This window comes from Melanaphis sacchari, unplaced genomic scaffold (assembly GCF_002803265.2).
Source record: "Melanaphis sacchari strain LSU unplaced genomic scaffold, SCAv2.0 Contig0_pilon_pilon, whole genome shotgun sequence".
Classification (NCBI taxonomy): domain Eukaryota; kingdom Metazoa; phylum Arthropoda; class Insecta; order Hemiptera; family Aphididae; genus Melanaphis; species Melanaphis sacchari.
This window is the reverse complement of record NW_020270366.1, coordinates 88,821-109,943: the sequence shown is the minus strand read 5'-3', so window position 1 is coordinate 109,943 and position 21,123 is coordinate 88,821. Positions and strand designations below refer to the sequence as shown.

General features: G+C 27.9%; 1 protein-coding gene across 2 annotated transcripts in view; it reads left to right on the top strand.

The window, feature by feature from the left end:
• Positions 1–20,814, top strand: part of LOC112598218 — a 38,133-nt gene extending 17,319 nt beyond the window's left edge. Inside the window, exons 1-4 of one of the 2 annotated variants that reach the window (XM_025344629.1) lie at positions 14,526–14,980; positions 16,047–16,115; positions 16,219–16,329; positions 20,730–20,814. In XM_025344629.1, coding sequence (XP_025200414.1) covers positions 14,887–14,980; positions 16,047–16,115; positions 16,219–16,329; positions 20,730–20,809 — 354 coding nt within the window. In that variant the 5' untranslated portion in view covers positions 14,526–14,886 and the 3' untranslated portion in view covers positions 20,810–20,814. Of the gene's footprint in view, positions 1–14,525; positions 14,981–16,046; positions 16,116–16,218; positions 16,330–20,729 lie in introns of those variants that run through there. The other variant, XM_025344620.1, reaches the window with a different exon arrangement.
• The last annotated feature ends 309 nt before the right edge of the window (positions 20,815–21,123 follow it).

Sequence of the window (21,123 nt, the reverse complement as noted above, 5' to 3'; positions counted from 1 at the left end):
TTACATCAAAACGTCGTAACAATAAACAGAGCCATCCTAAAATGTCTAAAACCTTGAGTAAACTATAATAGAAGCCCTTCAATCGTCGTAACATAATATGATGATAAAAAAAAAGTGGTATAAATTTATTGTTGGCAAATTTTACCAATTAGTGTTTCAAGCTAATGATACAATGATAATGTAGCTTATTATAGTCTTCAACATTGAAATAATAAAACTCTGACAACTTTAATATGTGTACGATACTAAATTATGAATCATAAAAAGTGATCATAAAAACATTACATTCAATAAAATGTAATATGGATAATAACTAATAACAGTAGTCACTGTCCAATTCTGCAGCTATTAATAACAAATTTCTATGGAGAAATTTAGATATTTTATCATTAATCTTCGCAGTCCGACACCATAACAATAATAAATGACAAGTTTTATCATTTAAGACAACCGAAAACGTAGCCTGTTTAATGTTCAATATTTATATAATATAATTACTAACTACAAAATAAAAAATAAAATAATTTATTAAAATTTCATAAAGAAAAAGATTTTAGAAATAGTAGGCCTTAAGTTAGGTTATGCATAACGCTGAGAAATTTTAATCATATGAATTATTATTCGAGTAATAGATAAGTCCGTTTAGAATTTTTCAAGGAGTCAATAGAAATTTTCGTAAAATGGGGTCTTGCATAAAATAGTCTCGTTGAACCCTCTTTCTCTTCCTCCCTGAATGGCCTTGCCAATAACGCATTCGCAATAAATAACTTAAATATAAGCGTTGTATAGGTATATATATGTATTATATACACTGTACCACAATGTTTTGTATTTGACGTAACTTTCAATCAGGGTTTTACAAAGCGTTCAAAATAATATTTTATTAATTTATCATAGTTGCATTAGTATGTTTGCAGGTAACTATAATATAATACTACTATAAAATTTATAACCATCACCCCGTACGGCTGAAGAAATATAGTTTATTGATGTCGCTGAAAGTATATAATATGATATATTTATAAATATTTTTTTTTAAACTATTTTCGTTGACCTCCATGCAGTACGAATCAAGTGACGCGTGGTTAATTATATCTTTCTCTATTTCGATTATCGATCAGCGTTTTATAGAACGATGCTCGACAATTGCGTCCATCGTAAAACTGCAACACGCGCAAACGGCATCATGCAGAACAATCGCAACGTGAATACTATTATAATATTATACGACGTGATTATTACTCTTTCTGTCTCTCTATTCACGCACAATATATATATACATATTACATGTATACATAATATTATATATAAGGGGCAAATAATAAACCGGCATCGAATAAAACAAAATGTATTGTACGGGGGAGGACGGTGGTGGCAATGCCCAGACACAACGCGATACGTCATGGTGTTAAGTACACAAGGGGTGTGGGGGGAGATACAAAAAAGCCGTCCACCCCTTACATATTTCACGATAATAATAATCGTAATAATAATAGAAATAATAAATGTGCAGGTCCCGCAAACTCATGATTTGCTCGCGGGGCCGTGATACATATATACGTATGCGTATATTATTATTATTATTATTATTATGTATATATAAACGAGGACGCAAGCTGTGCCGAATGCGTCGAACAAAACAAATAAACCGCGTCCGCCAATCCGTTGAATTCGATTCGGATTCAGACGCAGTCGATAACATCATATTATTATTATTATTATACTAAATATACATAATACATAATATATACTACATGCATGCCATGAATACAAATATTATATTAAATTACTGTTATCGCTTATCAGTTATCATTTATGCTATCGCTAAAGAAAGGTAAACTCTGGCCAAGATCTATAAAATAATCTTTATACATTTTTGACTCTGGCGAATAGCCGACCGTTAACCTAACTTAACCTAACCTAAGCGTTCTATACTGTTTATGTGAAAATGACGCACAGATTACACTTTAATACGTATAATTATCCATCTTGAATATAGATAATATTCATTATTCACTTGCATTAACTGTCTGCGAGGTTTGTTAAATGTGATATTTTACATACGTACCTACCTATAGGTACATGTTATAATATAACCTCAATAACATTAGATGGTCGCATTTTAAAACTTGATGCTATTACAAGCCAGCGTGGAAAACAATATTGAAAAGCCTATTGTATGCATTCTATAATGATATTATAAAATATGCAAAATTATTTTATTTTTATGCGCATATTTGAGTAACACACAATGTATTGTATTTTTCACCTTACCATATGATTAAGACAATATATGTATTGTTATATTTACAATAAATTTATTATTTACCTATTGTAGGAAACGCTCGTAATCTTAACTTACATAATATTATAGTAATTCACAATGACAAAAATATAAATAAACAAAATAATGTGATAATGAGCGAGCGTATGTGTGTGTGTGTGTGTGTGTGTGTGTGTGTGTGTGTGTGTGTATGACCAGCTATTCAAGTAATTAATACCATACCATACATATATATTATATTAACTGCTTTTGAGCTCAAATACATTCAATCGCTTATTTTGTACTTAAACTCATGCTAATAATTAATGTATAATAATAAAAGTATAATATGATGTAAGATTAAATCATAAATATGACGGTAAAGATTCTAACAATACGGTTAATGCTTGTGTATTTATGTAATGCACTATCGTCGAATGAAGCGTTAAAAAAAAAATCACAATTTCTTGATAAAAGTAATCTGCATGTTAATGTAAATTTTAACATTATTGTATGAACAATTAGTGAGAAAAACAAAAACAATGGGTTTTCTACAAATTATTATGACACACTAATCTAACGATTAATTAATGTCAAACTTTATTCTTAAATTAAATTACTACTCCAAATAACTTTGATTTAATTTCTAGTACATGTATATAGTCATATAGACAAATATTTAGTTCTCCAAACAACCCTTAATAATTATTCTAGAAACAGTCAACAAAAGAAATAGTGCACTTGGGTACATTTTAATACGGGAGGCTCCGGAGCGATTAAACTCGCTTTTATAATATTATAGTCGAGTGCTTGGCGAAAAATACGAACTCGAATTCGTATTCGTCGAACCCTTTGATATTTAATGTAATAACTAATCAAGTAAAAAATCAAATAACTTTGACAAACTTCTGCGCATTTTTTATAGGACAACTGGACAAGTTAGTCGATTTTTCAATTATTGTTTTTATCTTAATAAAATAATAAAAGTAAATATATATTTAATGATTTTTCAATCTTTTCAATAGAATACCTGATCGCAAATAAGGATTGTTAAGGAGAAAAAATATATTATTGAAATATAGTAGTTTTAATGAAATATAGATTGTTGAGAATCATTTTTTGAAATCTATATACATGTGATATCCGATTTTAACTTTTGTATACTTATCTAATTAAAAATTGTAACTTATGAAAAAATGTTACTATGCAAAAATCCTGTTATATTGTTCCTGATGAGTGGTGTTTGCAAAATGCCCCGTTGTCGAATTTATAGAGCAATATTACTTTGAAACTCAGCAGTGATGAATACCAAATATTTAATTAATTATCTATCACATAGAGTATTTTTAATACGGTGTGACTACTTGATTTAAGTGCCTTTATACAAATCATAACGACAAAATAATTGCATTGATTACCCAAAATTATGCGCAAACTAATTTTATCACCAGAAATAAAGGTCATCGTCCAAATAAGTGTTCCTCAGTATAGTCAATAAACTATAGTTATTAACTACGAAGACGGTGTATTAATTATTAATATAATGCATAGGTAAGTGCATAACAATAAAATTGGCATGGAAATTGCGTAACATGAAGTTTAAGCTATACAGTTATAGTCTACACTAATAAATATAAAATAATATAATAGCTAAAAATTGAAATATGTCCTATGCGTAATAATTCAAGGTCAATGATATCTTCACAACAAGAACAGTAATTTTGGCCACGGTCATCTCCACAAATTACAAAAGAATTTTTTTTTCTTAGAAACCAAAACGTTGTTATTGGTAACATTTTTTTGTTTTCGTATTTTAATATTATAATGTTTTTATGAGTAAGCAATATATTATAAACTTATAAATAGGTTTCATTATATTTTGATAAAATTGATAACTGTTATGAAAAAGAGATTTTTTTATTACCATACTTATTAAATAGCATCTAATAAAATCATTACAATAACTTAGTTTTGATAGAAATACCTGATGTTTATCAACTTTATATCTTAATTGATTTGCGGTAATTACATTATAATATATATAATATATATGTCACATCCATTTCGCATAATTGAACGTTTTGCGAAATGGACAAAGCTTATATCCATTTCTTGAAATGGAAACGCTTTTTTTTCCACTTCGTGTAATTCTGATATTATGTTGACAACATTTCACGAAATCGATACCAAAACTACACACGACGGAACTAGTTCCGTCTTATGGGCAAACACCTAGTGTAACATTATTTTTAATTATATTTTTTATCATTTTCAACATAGAACAGAATTATAAATACTGATTATGAATATCATAATGAATTAATAATTATAAAAATTATTAACTTCATTTTCATAATAATTCATAATTTTTATAAATATTAATTTATTATGGTATTTATAATCAGTATTTATAATTATGTTCTATGTTTGAAATAATAAAAAATATAATTATAAATATTAGTGTTTGTCCATAAGACGGAATTAGTTCCGTCGTGTGTAGTTTAGGTATGTATTTCGTGAAATGTTGTCCATTTAGCAGAATTATTCGAAGTGGAAATAAAGCGTTTCCATTTCGCGAAATTTGTCCATTTCATGAGATGCACAATTACGCTATATGAATGCAATATATGTACATATATATATATATATATATATATATTATCAAAATGTAAGATTGTGAAAGAAACGCACAAAGTGAATATATTATCATTATAATACTTATAACAGTATTAAGATACTTATTAGTTATTATAATGTGTGTAATTTTGAAAAAAGTCCAATTCGTCTCAGGTATATTATTAAAATTTGCATATCCATAATCAGTAATGATACGTTATTGATTCCATAATATTGAGACCTGTATAAATAAACGATTTTCAAAATTTTAAAAATTATTTTTACTGATGCAATCTATAATTAAAATTATTATGAACCTATAACTACACAAAAAATGTTGTTGATTAATTAAAATATTTTTATGTATATTTAGGTACCTACTTGAAAAAAATGTAAATTATATTTTATTTCTTTTTAAACGTTTTAAGTTTTTATAATATAACAATAAACACTTTTATTTGTCAGATTATTCACGAAAAAACTTAGTTATTATACTAAATAAGTTTTATTGGAAATTACTTTTTGATATAGGTACTAAGTAGGAAAAAAAAAGGATATAATGGTATATATTTTTTTTTTATTAATTGTAATAAAATTACTTTTTACCGCTATTTCTTGAATCGTATCACGTTTTAGTTTCATATAAGCTATTTAGATATATAATGTGAAAATTGGCCATTCCTTGATATAATTAAAGGTTAATGATAGATGATCGTTCCTAACAATGAAGAATCATAAATAGCATTGTGTGAGCACTACCATTGGCGTACAATGATATGCAATGATTATAAAAAGAAAAACCGTTACATTCACAAAAATAATTTAAACAAATATTACTTATCATACTTGTATTAAATTCTTTTAGATAATCTTTTACAAATATTTTTTTTTTTTTTTGTGTTTGTTTTAAGTGTATATAGTAAGTTTAGAAATAAGTTAAGTATTTATAATAATTCTATTTATTATAATTTAAAACCCATATTACTACGTAGTTAAATTATTCACTATAATATAATAAAATAATTTTATTACATGCAAGCTAAACAAAATATTTTAATAATACTTATCCTAATTTTAAAAATGAAAATGTTTATAATAGAAAATGATTTATAAAATTATTAACATTCTCTAATTACTCTGAATTGTAAACCACAACATAAAGCCTTTACAACAATAATACAAGTATTAAAAACATACCTATGCCGTTATATAAATATGAATCGATTTTAAGTTTAAAACATATATATTCAACGCTTAGTCTTACTAATTAATTGTTAATACACTCAAATAATTTTATATTCACTCTGTATAATGTTATGTTATATTTTCATTGATATTATTGAATTTGCTTACTTATATTAAAACATGAACCCATCACCATGAGCAAACGACAACGATCACAATTACAATTGATTGTGGCAATAACGTTTTAATCAGTTCTCATCTGATGACTATTAGTAAGTAGTAAGTCAGTATGTAATACAATGTAATCTTAAGTAATACCAACTCATGATCGTGGAATATTTGTATGCAATGGTTTTATGTATGTTTATGATTATGTCATTTTTTAATAACACAATGCGGTTAGAACTTTTTACAGAGTGCGACTTCATACAGGAAAAATGACTACACTGTCATAAAAACTATTAATAAACATTGTCACGACTCGAAAGCATCAACAATTCAAGCAGATGTTGCACTGGAAAATCCAAAAGAAAAGCTACTAAAAGTATGGAGCCTACGTCAACTGTGATTAACATTAACATGTATATTGTTCCATTGTCTAAAGCAGTCTGTGTAGATAATTAAAAAAGTTTTTAAATATAGATGAGCGTTATATTTGATAGCTATTATTAGTTTTACTTAAACTTTATTAGACAACATTACAAAATAATATTGCATTAAAAAACAAGTTGGACGCAAAAGACAAAACATTCTAGCAACATCTCAAAAATTTAATCATGATAGAAATATTATATGTACACTTCATCAATAGGAAATGAAAAACTATTTTTGCAATATGACAGTAGTCTGAAGAGTCCGGATAGAACATTAATTTTTAATCGTTCCCAAAACCTTGATATATCTACAACAGAACTCTAAAATATGGTATGTAGACGGTATATTTAAAATTGCACCTCTCCTGTTTAGTTAAGTATATGTAATACTTACAAGTATATTTTCATTATTATAAACTTTATTACCAGATAAAAATTAAATAGTTAAAATAAAATGTTTTGAATATTGAAACATTTAAGACCCAAATTAAGTCCAAGCTCTATTTCATGTAATTTTGAACAAGCGTTTCAGCTTATCCCTGAATATCTATGTGACCACGCTTAATATATTATATCTTTATACAAAATATGATACCGTAGTACCATACTTTAATAATGATTAATCTCTTAAAATATGCATTTCAAGTTTATATTTTACATATAATTATTGACTAAAATAATAAAATGACAAAAACTAAACACACATGATGTATGGTAAATCGAACGAGACAGTAAAAACTGTTACATGAATATGTTTTTGGAAATATATTCATACTGTAGAAAACTACTAAAAATTGTGAAAGCTACCGCACTAAAATAGATACTCATTACTACAATAATACTTAACCATGACTATAAAACTTTAAAATATGCTGGTAAATTATACGAAAATGTTAGATCAAATATTTTAGTTGAATTTAATATCATACGAATGGCGTATTATTTAAAATATTGTAGTATAATCTTCTATAAAGTTTACTTTTCATTTTTTTTATGGAAAAACTGTATGAATTTAAAATTATTAAATAACCTTAATGGTCGTAATAACTTGTATTTTTTTTCACTTATAGATAGTAATTTATTAATTCGTTAAATCAGTGTCATGCTTTGATATGTTTAATAAAATATTATGTATTTGCAAAACCGTATTCTAAAAACTCCTGAAACGGAAATGTACGGCTGCGTGATAATCCGACCTGTCTATTCCTATAGCATAGTAAATAATAATAATATATCGTCGTGATCTTTACGGCTTTTCGGATGTTGACGTCGACGGAAAAGGCGTCACCGATTTCCAAAACGGAGAAAAAAATTCTAAATATATTCTCCTGGCAGATACATTATTATATTATTATCGTGCTGTGTACGTGCGGTGCTGAAAAAAATAAATACCCGATAATATTTGACGCAACGTGTTCGGAAGCGATTTACGCGTATTCCCGCGCGATTCTCTCTAACCGTGCGCGTTTGTCGGCGCTGCTGCACCGGTCCGTGCCCATTTCACGGCCCATTATGCCGGGTGCTATATTTTTGTTTTTAAAAATCCGAAACGAATTTCCCTCTCCCCGACCTAACCTAACGAAACCGAGATGGACATCCGAAATTTACGCCGACTTTATAGAACGCGGTCAAGCGCCCAACATCTATTCATAAATTATTATAATTTGTATACAGTACAAACCGGTGCGGTATATTAAAATGTGTAATATTTTTTATAAAATTTCGTATAAATCCATACCTCCACGCGGCTCTCCTTCCACAACTGTTTTAAATTTAGTATATATTTTTTTCTGGGGTTGAAACTAAACTCGTTGGTTTTGTACGATTATCGTGTTATCGTATTGTATACTAATATAAAATATATTACGTATTGTTACACCGTTATTACTCCGTGTCTTATTGTTATGTTCGTCGCTTCCTCTTTCACTTTCATAGGTCGGAATCGCGTTCGTATATTATAATGTGTAATATTACCATGCAAAGGGTTGCCGGGCGCGATCTAAACGATAACGAAAAAAAATCCCGGCATGTGTAATCCCCTGGTAAAGGCTTTTAATCTTTTAAAAGGCCAAAATCCCCATTGTGTCACAACGGTGACAAGATCGCGTTTCATGCATCAGTAAAACATCATTAGACGTACGCGTGATGTTACACGCGTGGTATTGTTGCTGTTAAAACGAAGCCACGTTAGATTTTTAATGGATCATCGGAGTAACAGTTTGAGCGCGGTGGATGGTTGTCGAGCGTATTACTGTAATCGTGTATTGTAACGTCCATTTAGATTCAACCTAATTTTTTTTTTAATTTAAATACATATTCAACAGATATTATAACGATGAACAGAAAAATTACAGTATTATATTCGCGTCGTTTTAACGATTTGTTTATCATTCGTTTATTTGCTCGTATTAATAATGTATGTAGTATGTAAAGGTTTCTTTGAATTCAGCTCAAACATTATAAAATTATGCAATACATATTAACAATATAGTATATTTTACATTTTCATAACAAACTCCATTTGTAGATTATTGCATTCTTGGAAAATTGTTTTCGTGAAAATGTTCGCATTATTCTATCCTCGCAACATAGTGGTATTATGCGTTTAAAACAATATTCATTTCTATTCAAAAAAATACACGAAACGACTTGGTCGAAAATTAGTGCATTTATTGTTATAGTATTTTGTATTTTTTTTTTTTTAGGTTTATTACGCCATTGTCGGTAGTGCGTAACTGTAGATCATTATGGATTCGATTACACGCTATTTAACAATATTAACGTTAATAACGACCAGGCGTATAATAAATTATGGTATGCATCCATACATGCATACATTATATACACGAGTACATATCATAAACATTATACTTTGCAACTCGACGAGTACAGCCGCTAATATAACAGTCGTATTAAATATTTCCGTTTAGTTCGAAACGAACGTCCGATCGCAATCAGACATTCCACGTCTGCCCGACAAAGCATCGTGTTAATATTAATAACAATAATTATTTATTATTATTATTATTATTATTATTATTATTACTGTCAGCATTACGCGGCGAATCCATTAGAGAAGCCCCAAGTCTTCCCCCTAGTAGAATATTAAAATCGCATCGATCGTCTGATTTTTGGAAAAATGGCATAATCGAACGGGCCTATCTCGTCGATTTCATCGAATTTCCTACCCTCTGGCGATTTATTATAAACGGTCGTAATTTTTTCCTCTTCCCCACCGACAGCGAATGTGATGCGGTGGGACGGGGGTTGTGCATTTATATGTATATACATTTATATAAATATGGACCGTGCAATCGTCACAGGACCGGTGGCAGCCGCGTTAGTGTGCGCGTATGTATTATAATAGCCGTATTCGGTGCACGTATTCGCGTATTTACCATTTCGATTATAATGAACATTTATAATATATTATATTATGTATACGTATATATTTTTCTGTCACCGGTTTCCGCAGAACCCCACAAAATTCGGATTTCTCCCCGAACCCGATGCGGTACAACGTGTTATTATCCTCCGTCCGCGTTTGTCGCCAAACACCGCGGACCGAGGGCTGTTGCGAAAAAAAAAATACGAAAATACACGTATATACATAAATAATATCAATAATAATCTCTTTCTCTTGGTCTCTCTCTCGCTCTTTCTCTCGGTCTCTCTCTCTCTCTCTCTCTCTCTCTCTCTCTTTCGCCAACACAACGGTTACAAATTATATATATTATATGCAATACTCACGCCGAATAGAGATGACAACGAACGTATATAATATCATCATAATGCGAACACGCATAACGCTGTCTAATCGCTCTACTAGTCGGACTGCGATTTCAAGCACATTTTACACGGTGATCGCAAAACCGAATATTCCGTGTGTACCGATATTTATCGTCATGTGACTTCGAGAGCACGTGTGTGTGTGTGTGTGTGTGTTTGGGCGCGCTTAATTCGAATTTTACGAGCGTGGAAATTCGCGTGACGACTTCGAACACATGATTCGGATTCACCACACGCGTGCTTGTGTGTGTATACGACTTTATTTGCTTCGAACCGTAAATAACAATATAAATACATTATAATAATATACATTACTAATATTTTCGCCGGACATGGATGTGGATGTGATTATTATCGTAACGGCATGAGGATAAACGTGTACAGAATTGCATCACACACTTTTCATAAAATATCATAATTCATGATATATGATATAATTTAGTAGTACCGCAAGTTCTCGCGATGTGATGCTGTTTATGAAATAAACAAGGAAAAAGCAAGAAAAAATGTTCAGAAAAAGCGAATATTTGCAGCTTATCGTTCGATAATATACTATAAGTAATTCACCGGGCACTATCAACCCTATTTTTCTTTGAATAAAAAATATAATATTTCAAATATTCAAAAAATGCTAGACACGCGATCATATTTTTTTCAAGTTACAATCATGACCGATCTCTTGAGGAATGAAATAAGTTCTTAGCGTTTAGAGGATTTAGTCCTAGAGTGTGGCAGATTTCTTTTGATACATAGAATTGGCAGTGATTATGTTAGAATAATATTGTTGGCAATCGAAGATGATATTGTGTTAACAGTTAGAAAAAAGCCCCACATCAGTCACATAATTGAAGTTTTGAAGTTCATCATAACTTATCAGGAAGTTATGCGTTAAATGTGTATGTCCAATTAAAAGTCGATTAATTATGGTTTCTTCATTTTTCCAAGTTCAGGATTATGCCATAGGTTGATATTGTTTTTTATTTTGTTAAGTTTGGTTTTAAAATTTCACTTGTACGAGTGTCATTTATTGTCAATAATGTGCGAGTAAAATAATTGTGTTTTTCGCATCCTTGTTTACTAAGGTATTTTATTATTGACATTGAAAGGATAGAATTGTGTGCTTAATTAAAAGGATCGCATTATGTACTTCTTAGTTAACTCGTTCATTTCTGGGAATACTTACATGCCCTGAAATTCATATGAATTGAATTAATTTCAATTTTTTTCTTGATAAGACGGTTTCTTCTTAGATCATCTTTGTTATATCAGTTTCTGTGTATTTGTGATACCAATTAAATTTCTGAATGAGCCACTAAGTATTATATAAATGTTTTGGGTGTTTGCATATTTTGTGTGGGTATATTCTACAGCTTCTTAAATTGTCATCGCTTCTAATGTATAACAAATTATCATATCCTTATAAAATGGTCGGTTTTCTAGTTGTTACTTGTATGAATGAAAACCGAACACGGGTGATATTATAATAATTAAATAATTTCGTTTTTCATGCATTTCAATGTTCACCCTCTCATAAATTAGATAGGGAGATTAAAATGAGTAATACAAGTAGGTATCGTTTGTTGATATTTGTGCGTACAAAATACAAACGATTTTCAATGCCATCTATTTATTTACTTATTTACATTGGGTATCATATTGTTTAAGTACGAACCACTCGCACGAATACCCTCGATTGAATTGTACCAATTGTTGGTAATTAAATTATGCTAATTTTAAACCTAGTTCAAATTTCTATTCAAACATTTTCACATTGTGTATTCAATAATGGATTTTAAATATGATAAGAAAACAAATATCGAGTAAATATTCTGGCACCTGATAAGTTTCATATTGTATTGATGTGATATAATTATGCATTGTGATAGTACAATATCGATACAACTAACCTAATGGTTTATAGTTTTTTTAATTACACCTAGTGACTGCTAAAAATGTTGTAAAAATAATTTATGTAAAAACTAGCAAGAGAACGCCGTTTATTAGACAGAAAGTTATAACAAAGACAAGTTTCTAAAAATTTGTGAAAATGAAATTCAAAACAATGTACAGATAAAAATGTATACTCAAAATAAAAATAGTATTGTAAACATTGATTGACGATACCTATTTTATTTTAATTTATTTTAAGAAAACACTTCGATTATCTTTAATGAAAAATCAATTTAAATATTAAATACACAATATTATAAGCAATTAAAATTATACTTAAGAAAATCTATGTTATTAGTTGAAGTATTTTATAAAAATATACCTATTTATTTTAATATTTTATTGTTTGATCCTTTCATGGTATAATAAACATAAAGTAGGTAATAGTGTTATGGATGAAAATACTTTAAATATCTTAATAAAATACTTCATTCAAAATCAAATTTATAATGCGATTATAATACATAATAACGGCGAAGTCATTATTATAACTCAATAAAAATAAATATTTTTTATAAGGATTCTTCCCTCACATTTTTCTTTATGCTTATTTTTTTCTTACAACGAATATTTGTTTTGTATGCTAGGGCACAGATTATATATTTATTTTTTATAAAAGTTAAAGTTATGTTAAATGAAATTTTACAAAATCTGGTCACTATATCCTTCTGGACTTTAAAAGATAATAAATTTTAAAAAAATAACCTAATTATTATATTTTATTTTATATTCTGATGGAGAATAGCTTTTTTTAAACTAAGTAATATGAAATAAAATAAAAAAAAAAAAATAATAATATCTTTGTTACAATATGTTAAAATATTATTTTAATAAAAATAATTCTTTATATTATCAAGTCTTTCTATTTATGTTTTTGTATTATTAAAGTATTACTTTTTAATGTTATGAAAACATCACACTTCCATAATAATTGTCTATAAAAATCATTTTACATGAAAAAGAATTGTATACAACAATATTTTCTGTTTCCTAACATTTTTATTATTTTGATATTATTAACATAAAAACATTATTATTTATTATTATTTTTTTTTTAATTCTTTCATTTTCTTTTTTTCTTTAATTTTTAACTGATTTTATTATACAATATAATCTAGTAATTACGTAACAACTAACAATAATATTAATATAGTATCTAAAAGTATTATATTTATAGCATTTAAATAATATATTATATCAATTTAAGATTTAAAATGTCTTTAATATTGCCTATATAAAATCCTCGAAAATCGAATATGTGATGTTTGTATTATATTAGTTTGGAAAATTGATTTATATTATAAGCTGGAACGCCGTGCTGGTTAGATTACTAATACGACACTTGATATAACTGTTGCGTTACGTTCTCCTAAACTTCAATATTGTTACAAATTACCATTATCTTAAAATATAATACATCAACTAAATGCAATATTTATATTTATTCTATTATGGAATTTAAAACGTGGTTCAAATATTCAAACGTAAGACAAATATGCTTTTAAATAAAATTCGTTTATTTTCCACTTTCCAGGCTATATACCTATTTATTATTTAAACGTTCAAACATCTTAATAATGTCATAATTTATTATCTGTTTTAGTAACACTAAAAGTTGTTAAGTTTTAACAATCAAAGTATTTAAAAATAAAAAAAAAACCATAATATTGAGTTTTAATTCAATGTTTTGTGAGCCTAAGATTAATAAGATGGAGTCCAATTTGGGTGTACAAAACGCTATTATTTCTATGTATTATTTTTTTATTCAAAATACTTTATCATGTAATTGTATTGTTTCTTTTATGAACAATTTTATTGATTATTTAAGAATAACAATATTATAACTAACTAAAATAATAATAAACAATATAATGTGAAATTAAAAAATATTAAAAAGCATTCTAAATTCTAATGCAATATTATATAACGTTAACTTATCAATATGAAACAAAATCAATTTAAATTTATTTTTTATCTATCTTAAAGCGTTTAGAATATCTAAGTTTCATTAAAATGTTGACAAAAAAAGATAATAATTAATAATAATTGTATTTTCTGTATTTTATAAGTATGTATATGTATTTAATTTTTAAAGACAATAATTTTGAACTTTGAGAAAACCAGTAACCACTCCAACAATATATAGCTGTACTCCATTGGCGAAGAATGCGTACATCATATTCGGCCGCCAAAAAACTAAAACAATTCACAACCGACACTGAGTAATGTTACTCATTTGACTGAAATAACAATAATAATTATAAAGTGGCAGTGGTCGTTGTGGTGTTTATAAAAATGCTCACATAGAAGTAAAGTAGGTACCTCATTCGTTTCAAATAGTTTATTAACCCATTCGTATAAAATATTTTATATTTGTTCTACCAACGGGATGATATTATGGTGACGATGATAATGTTATACGGTAACAAGTGACACATTAATAATACGTTCATTTCGATCTCTGATGTTCACCATATCCCTAGATGGTACATGAGAAAGAGCGTCATGTGGTCATCGGTATTCTTGTTCGGCAGGAGGCTGATGATATTACTATATCTACTACTGCAACTGCAGGCGTATCACGGTAGGTGTGACATTGGAACAGAACATTGTTGTGTGTAGTGGTAATAATTTGGCCAAAAAAGGAGGTTAAGTGTATTGGTACTTTTTGATATCCTAAATCCTCGATTATATTTTTTTACAACATTTAAATCAGACGTGGATCTAGAAAGTGAGCCAAGTGGGCCCGGGCCCACCCAAAATTTTCAAAAACAATAATTTTAATTTTTAATATTGGCATTCAAGTTGTTATTTTAGAATTTTTATTAGTATATTAATCAAATAGGTTGGTTTTATTTTATTTTTTAGCTATTTATTAAGGCATGCCTATATTTTATTTTAATGGCAGTGAAGAGTTAGTACAAAACCCAGACGAAGTTTTAAATTAATTTGCACATAATAAGTTGAGATTACATTTTTCACGTAGGTAATTGTATTTCAATATTTTTCATTTTTTTTTTTTTTTTACTATTATTAGTACTGGACTATTTGTTGAAATATTTATGACTAGATGAAAATTATTTTTAATTAAATCATAATTTTACTGTATTATCTTTTGTGGTTAAATTTACGGCCCACTCAAAAAAATATTCCTGGATTCGTGCCTGATTTAAATCTTGTTTTTCACAAATAGATTTTTAATGATTCTTGCACAAAATTAAAATTGATCTCACACATTTTATCCGACATTCGTTATGTATTAAAAAAAAAAAATCTCTTATTCTATTACAACAAGCCACAACCGTCACGTGATTATTTATCAAATTTAATAGTTTATAATTATATTTTTGATACACATCGTTTAATTAATACTTAATACTTAATAGTATGAAATAATGTGCACAAATATAGAATATTTTTAAACAAACTTATCACCAAGTTATATCAATGAAATTCATAATTATTATTATTATTATTCCGAATTAAATATGCTGTATCTTATAATAATCCAGAGTTCAATTAAATAAATACCTACAGTTATTAAAAATAAGCCCCGAGCTCCTGGATTTAATAGTTTAATAATGTAAAATTAAAATGTTACAAAATTAAAAACTATTTATAACTTACTATATTTTGGATGTGATACTCAGGACTAACTCAGGTCCGATCAATGCACTACATCCCGTATCCACAACAAAATACATTCATTGACACTACAGGTAAATAAAAATATATACTTATACTTCGCAGTATACCTAGTATAAATTAGTTTCAATATTTCTTAATAATTAATTTTGGTTTTATTTTTAATGATAAATTCAGTGATGGAGCCACGTACAGGATATTTTTGTAATAACGGGATATGGATAGAGTCGAAAAAAGTTCGACAACGACGCCGTCACAAGGAGTTCGTGCATAGAGTTCAAAAGAAATGTGAGTAAATTAGTAATATTATGGACTTAAGATGGATATGAGTGAACCTTATATAACAATAATATATTTAAATTAGAACATTTATTTTTGTCTATGGACTACCTACCGTATACCCTCATTGACTCTATTGTTATAAGTATTATTATTTTTTATGAATTTTCATATTATAATACTACCATGTAAATGGTATTGTATTTATTATTTTATTGTACAACGCTCTCAAGCTAAACATATACAAGTTAATTTACCCAATGATGATGAAAATGGTGTAATCATTGTAAACTGAACTCAAAACACTTACACGTGTAATTGTGTTAAGTATTTATTTATCGAATTTCGTAAATTCAATGAAATCTAACCTAACTCGACTGAAACAGTGTATAATATATAAATAATATGCACGCGAGCTTATAGCGGTTTGGCGCTGCTGAGTAAGGGCTCTTTCACACAAGACCCTTTCACTCGTAGCAATGCCACTTTCAGACTCGCATTATGGGAGCGAAGCCAACCACCGTCATCGTTTTTAGCGTATCGGATTAATGGTAGTGGTCGAGTGTTAGACTATCAATATATTCACGGTTTTTTCCATTAGAAGCACTTCTCGTGTCAAAGAACACTATGAACTATTATTTCATATAATACTAGTCTCACCTTTACCTGTTTTTATATCAAATTTCATCTTCAGTCAATCAGCAATATTAATTAAAATAAGGATTTAGAAAATCATAGAAATGAATAATAGTTTGAAAAAAACTTGTAAATTAAACTCGTAGGGTCATAAAGATGAACTAGGTGGTGTATGGATTAAGTCATGTATCATTAGTTTATTATTAATCAAGCTATGGTATTCGCAGACTAAGTAAATCTTGATAGAATCGTACAATTTAGAGGGTCCCTTTTCGAGAATACTATACTTACTAGGTATAATATATTTAATTTTGTTACTACGTTATAACAGCCAACAGTTATCCAGTGGTTCAACAAAATTTAATACCATGTATAATAATTAATATGCATATAGTATAGCTTAAAAATGTGTATATAACTTGAAAACTATTAACATAAGACATGACTAATACTTGAAAAAAAATTCAAAATTAATTTTAGGAAAACGTAAAACCATTCAATAGAAACACATTTAAATGAAAAGACCTATCAACGATAATATCTGGACAAATTTTTTTTTCCATAAATATATTGTCCATTAATTATTTCGTGCTTTCTTGGCACGTGAAAATGTACGTAATATATAGAAGTACCCATTTCAATACGAGATAGAACGATGCTTATACGAGTTTTTGTATGAGCTCTTTAAAATATTAGTTTTTTTTTTTGCACTTTTTGCATACAAAAATAATGAATACATAATTTCTTACAACCTAAACATGAATACGTACTAAGATATACATATAATGTATATTCTATTAAATTAAAACCCTATGGAACCAGGTGCTGAACAATCGCTCAAGTGCGCGTAGCAATCGCCATCCCATAAAAATATATTTTATTTTAATAATTATACGATGCCATTTTTGTAATAATTATAGCGCGTGGAATTTGTTCTTGACATGTTAATAATGTGAGTTCGGCGAAACATGCTTAGATACTCGCATGTATAATAATAATATTTACTGTAGATTCGAATAGGATTAGGTTGGTTGTTACACGCAGGACCCAAAAAACGTTCATAAGAACCGCATAACTATTCGCAAAAGATTTACTCTCACGGCTATTTTTGCTTGTCGAAACTGTCAGCGAACACGAACACGGATTTATGTAGCAATATGTATAATGATCATTAATTGTCTTGCTTTTTTTTGTGGCGAATGAATAAACAACATAATTTGACCATCGCCATACTTGCACATAAAATAATTACTTATTATAGTAATGGTTATAAAATAGTGAATTTTTAATAATTTATTGTAAATTATGTACATGTGTTGTTATTATAGTTACTTCTTATTTTAAAATTTAAGCACTAGATAAGAGAAAAGCAAGAAATTGCTTGAATTTATATGCATCAAGTTTAGTTTTTATTTATTATCCGGAGTGATTATATACCGATATCAATTTTAAAAATATTTGCGTATTGTGAGTACACCCGGCTGAAGAAAAACTTCTTTCGAAGAAATCAAATTGATAATAAAAAAAATCACGACATTTTAGATATGAATACCGGTGAATAATAATAATACTTACTGCTGCCATGATAATATTTTTTATTGTTATGATTTTGTGATGTGAGCAATTTGTCGTAAGAATTTTGTCTTTTTTTGTGTCTTTACCCTTTCCATGAGGTAGACTCACTTAAAAAATACTAAAAATAAAATAATATTATAAATTATTTATGGTTTATTTCGACCCGATAATTATAATAACTTCCTATTATAAATCGGGGTATATTTTAAATAGTTGTATTCTATAATTAGTTATTATTACTATTATTGTACAACGCAATTCTTCCATCACTTACACTTAAAAACCAAGAAATCTTAATGATTAATGATCATAATACTATTAATATACTAATGTTTTTATATTACATTAACAATAATATTGCCAGAGAAATATTCTGTTTTAGCGTATGAAATTAAAATTATAAATATAAATTTTAAACAATTGAACTGTATAAGAAATAGTAAAAAAATATAATTTTTCTCAAAACGACTTGTAATTATGTATGCATAAAATAAAATAAAAATTATCTGAGAAAATTACTGTTGAAATATATATATATATAAATGCATTATTAACGAATAGCCCAATACAAGTTTAATATCACCTGCAACATTGACCGTGATGCAATCTTCGGTCGATTTCATGTTATACGCGCATATTATATCTATATATCTATAAATTACGCGTCTTTATAAGACGTATATTATAATATACAGTCTGGAAAGAAATTATTATTAATACAACATTATCATTATTAATATTATATTATATATAGGTACTCGGCGTCCGTGCCGTTTTGTGTCGGGCCGGCCTACACACGGCACAGAGCCATTTACGAAACGATGCCACGAAACCGGAAGATCTCGACCGAGGAGTTTTTCGTTCTCTTTTCTTTTTCTCCATACGACGGTGGTAATGATATCATTATATTCTATGCCCACGCCCGTCCATCCAGCGTGTGTGCATTACGGTGCACATTTCGTATTATTATGCTCCGATCAACCTATCCGCTATACAGCTCGCGCGCAAACATATTATGGTCTTCGGGCCACGGCGTGTGATGATCATATTATTATATTCTATTGAATCTGTTTCAGTCCAGATCGACCAAATAATTGGGTGCGCCCAGTGCAATACGTGTTAACACAATACCAGCTAAATAATATTTATTATTATTGAAATTCCATATAATATGGTAAACGGCGGTCTTGGTGGAGTACCCAAACTTTGAATACTGTAATTATTTTAAATTCAATGTTTTGAAACTATCGATATTATTACATTTTGATTTTTGACTATCTCAAATTTTGAATGATACAACAATGTCAAATATTGATTGAGCACTTAACACTACGAACAAGCCATAATTACGTTTGTACTCGTCACATTTATATTGCAGCGCATAATATTTTTCAAAGGTCAGAATTATACAACGAAGACGAGATACTCGTATACTAAAATTTACGAGTTTAATTAAAAAATAAAAAACTTATTAAATATTAATACTACGAGAGTAGTGTACGTACACGAAATGAAATATTTAGCAGCAGTAGGCCGCATAGGAAATAAAATAACACCCATTTAAAATATAGATTTTCAGGTATCATAACCTTTGTTATTCTGCAATTTAACACATTTGCATTTTTGTTTTCTTCTTGGTATAAATATAAAATTCTAGCGTACAAATTGTTTTTGAATATTTTAAGTTCTCAGTGTAAAACTACATAACTTCTTCTAAAATTCTAATTTAGATAAAAGTAAATATTTTTCTTATTTTAATAATCTAAATTAAACTGGCTAAGTTCAAAAAAAATTATATTATATTATTTTAAAAGATGTACTTTTTTTATTTATACATTAAAGATAATTTAAAACTTTTTTTTTTATAACAATTCAATATTATTTTTAAATATTTCTGAAAAAAAAATAATCGGCTTTTAAAAATATATTTTTTAATATAGTTTATCAATTTTCATTGTATTAATGAGTGGTTTATTTAACAGCAATTTAGAGTATCAATTAAATTCATAGAATTGATGCTCTGAAATCATACATAATATACTCTTTCTCTTTCTCTCTCCGGTATATGTACTCATTCTACTAGTCTATACTGTATAAAATTCACACATCATTTTTCCGTATTTACCCAAAAATAAATCAACATTATTTATAATTAACTTGATATTGTTTAAAAGTGTTATTTATTTTTTTTTTATCAGTTTGTAAACAAATTTTGAATTCCATCAAGATGCGACTACGTATTAAAAAGTTCAACATAGATAATCCATGCAATGACTAAAATTAAACCGTTCAAGAAATGAATGTTTATTTATACATACAAAAACTAATTTTGTACGTAATAATATTTTACAGCACAGTATCTATAAGTATAATATATTTCACGTCTATTTGACGCCTTTAAAATACACATTATAATTTTTAATTATATAAGTACTCACAAAAATTATGTACAAAAATATAAACAAAAATAACAATATTTAAATGTATTATATTTCTTTAAATTTATGGTATACAAAATAAAAGTAAAATTTGAACTATTGTATAAAGTATATTATGTCAACTATGCACACACCATTTTACAGAGTGTTACAG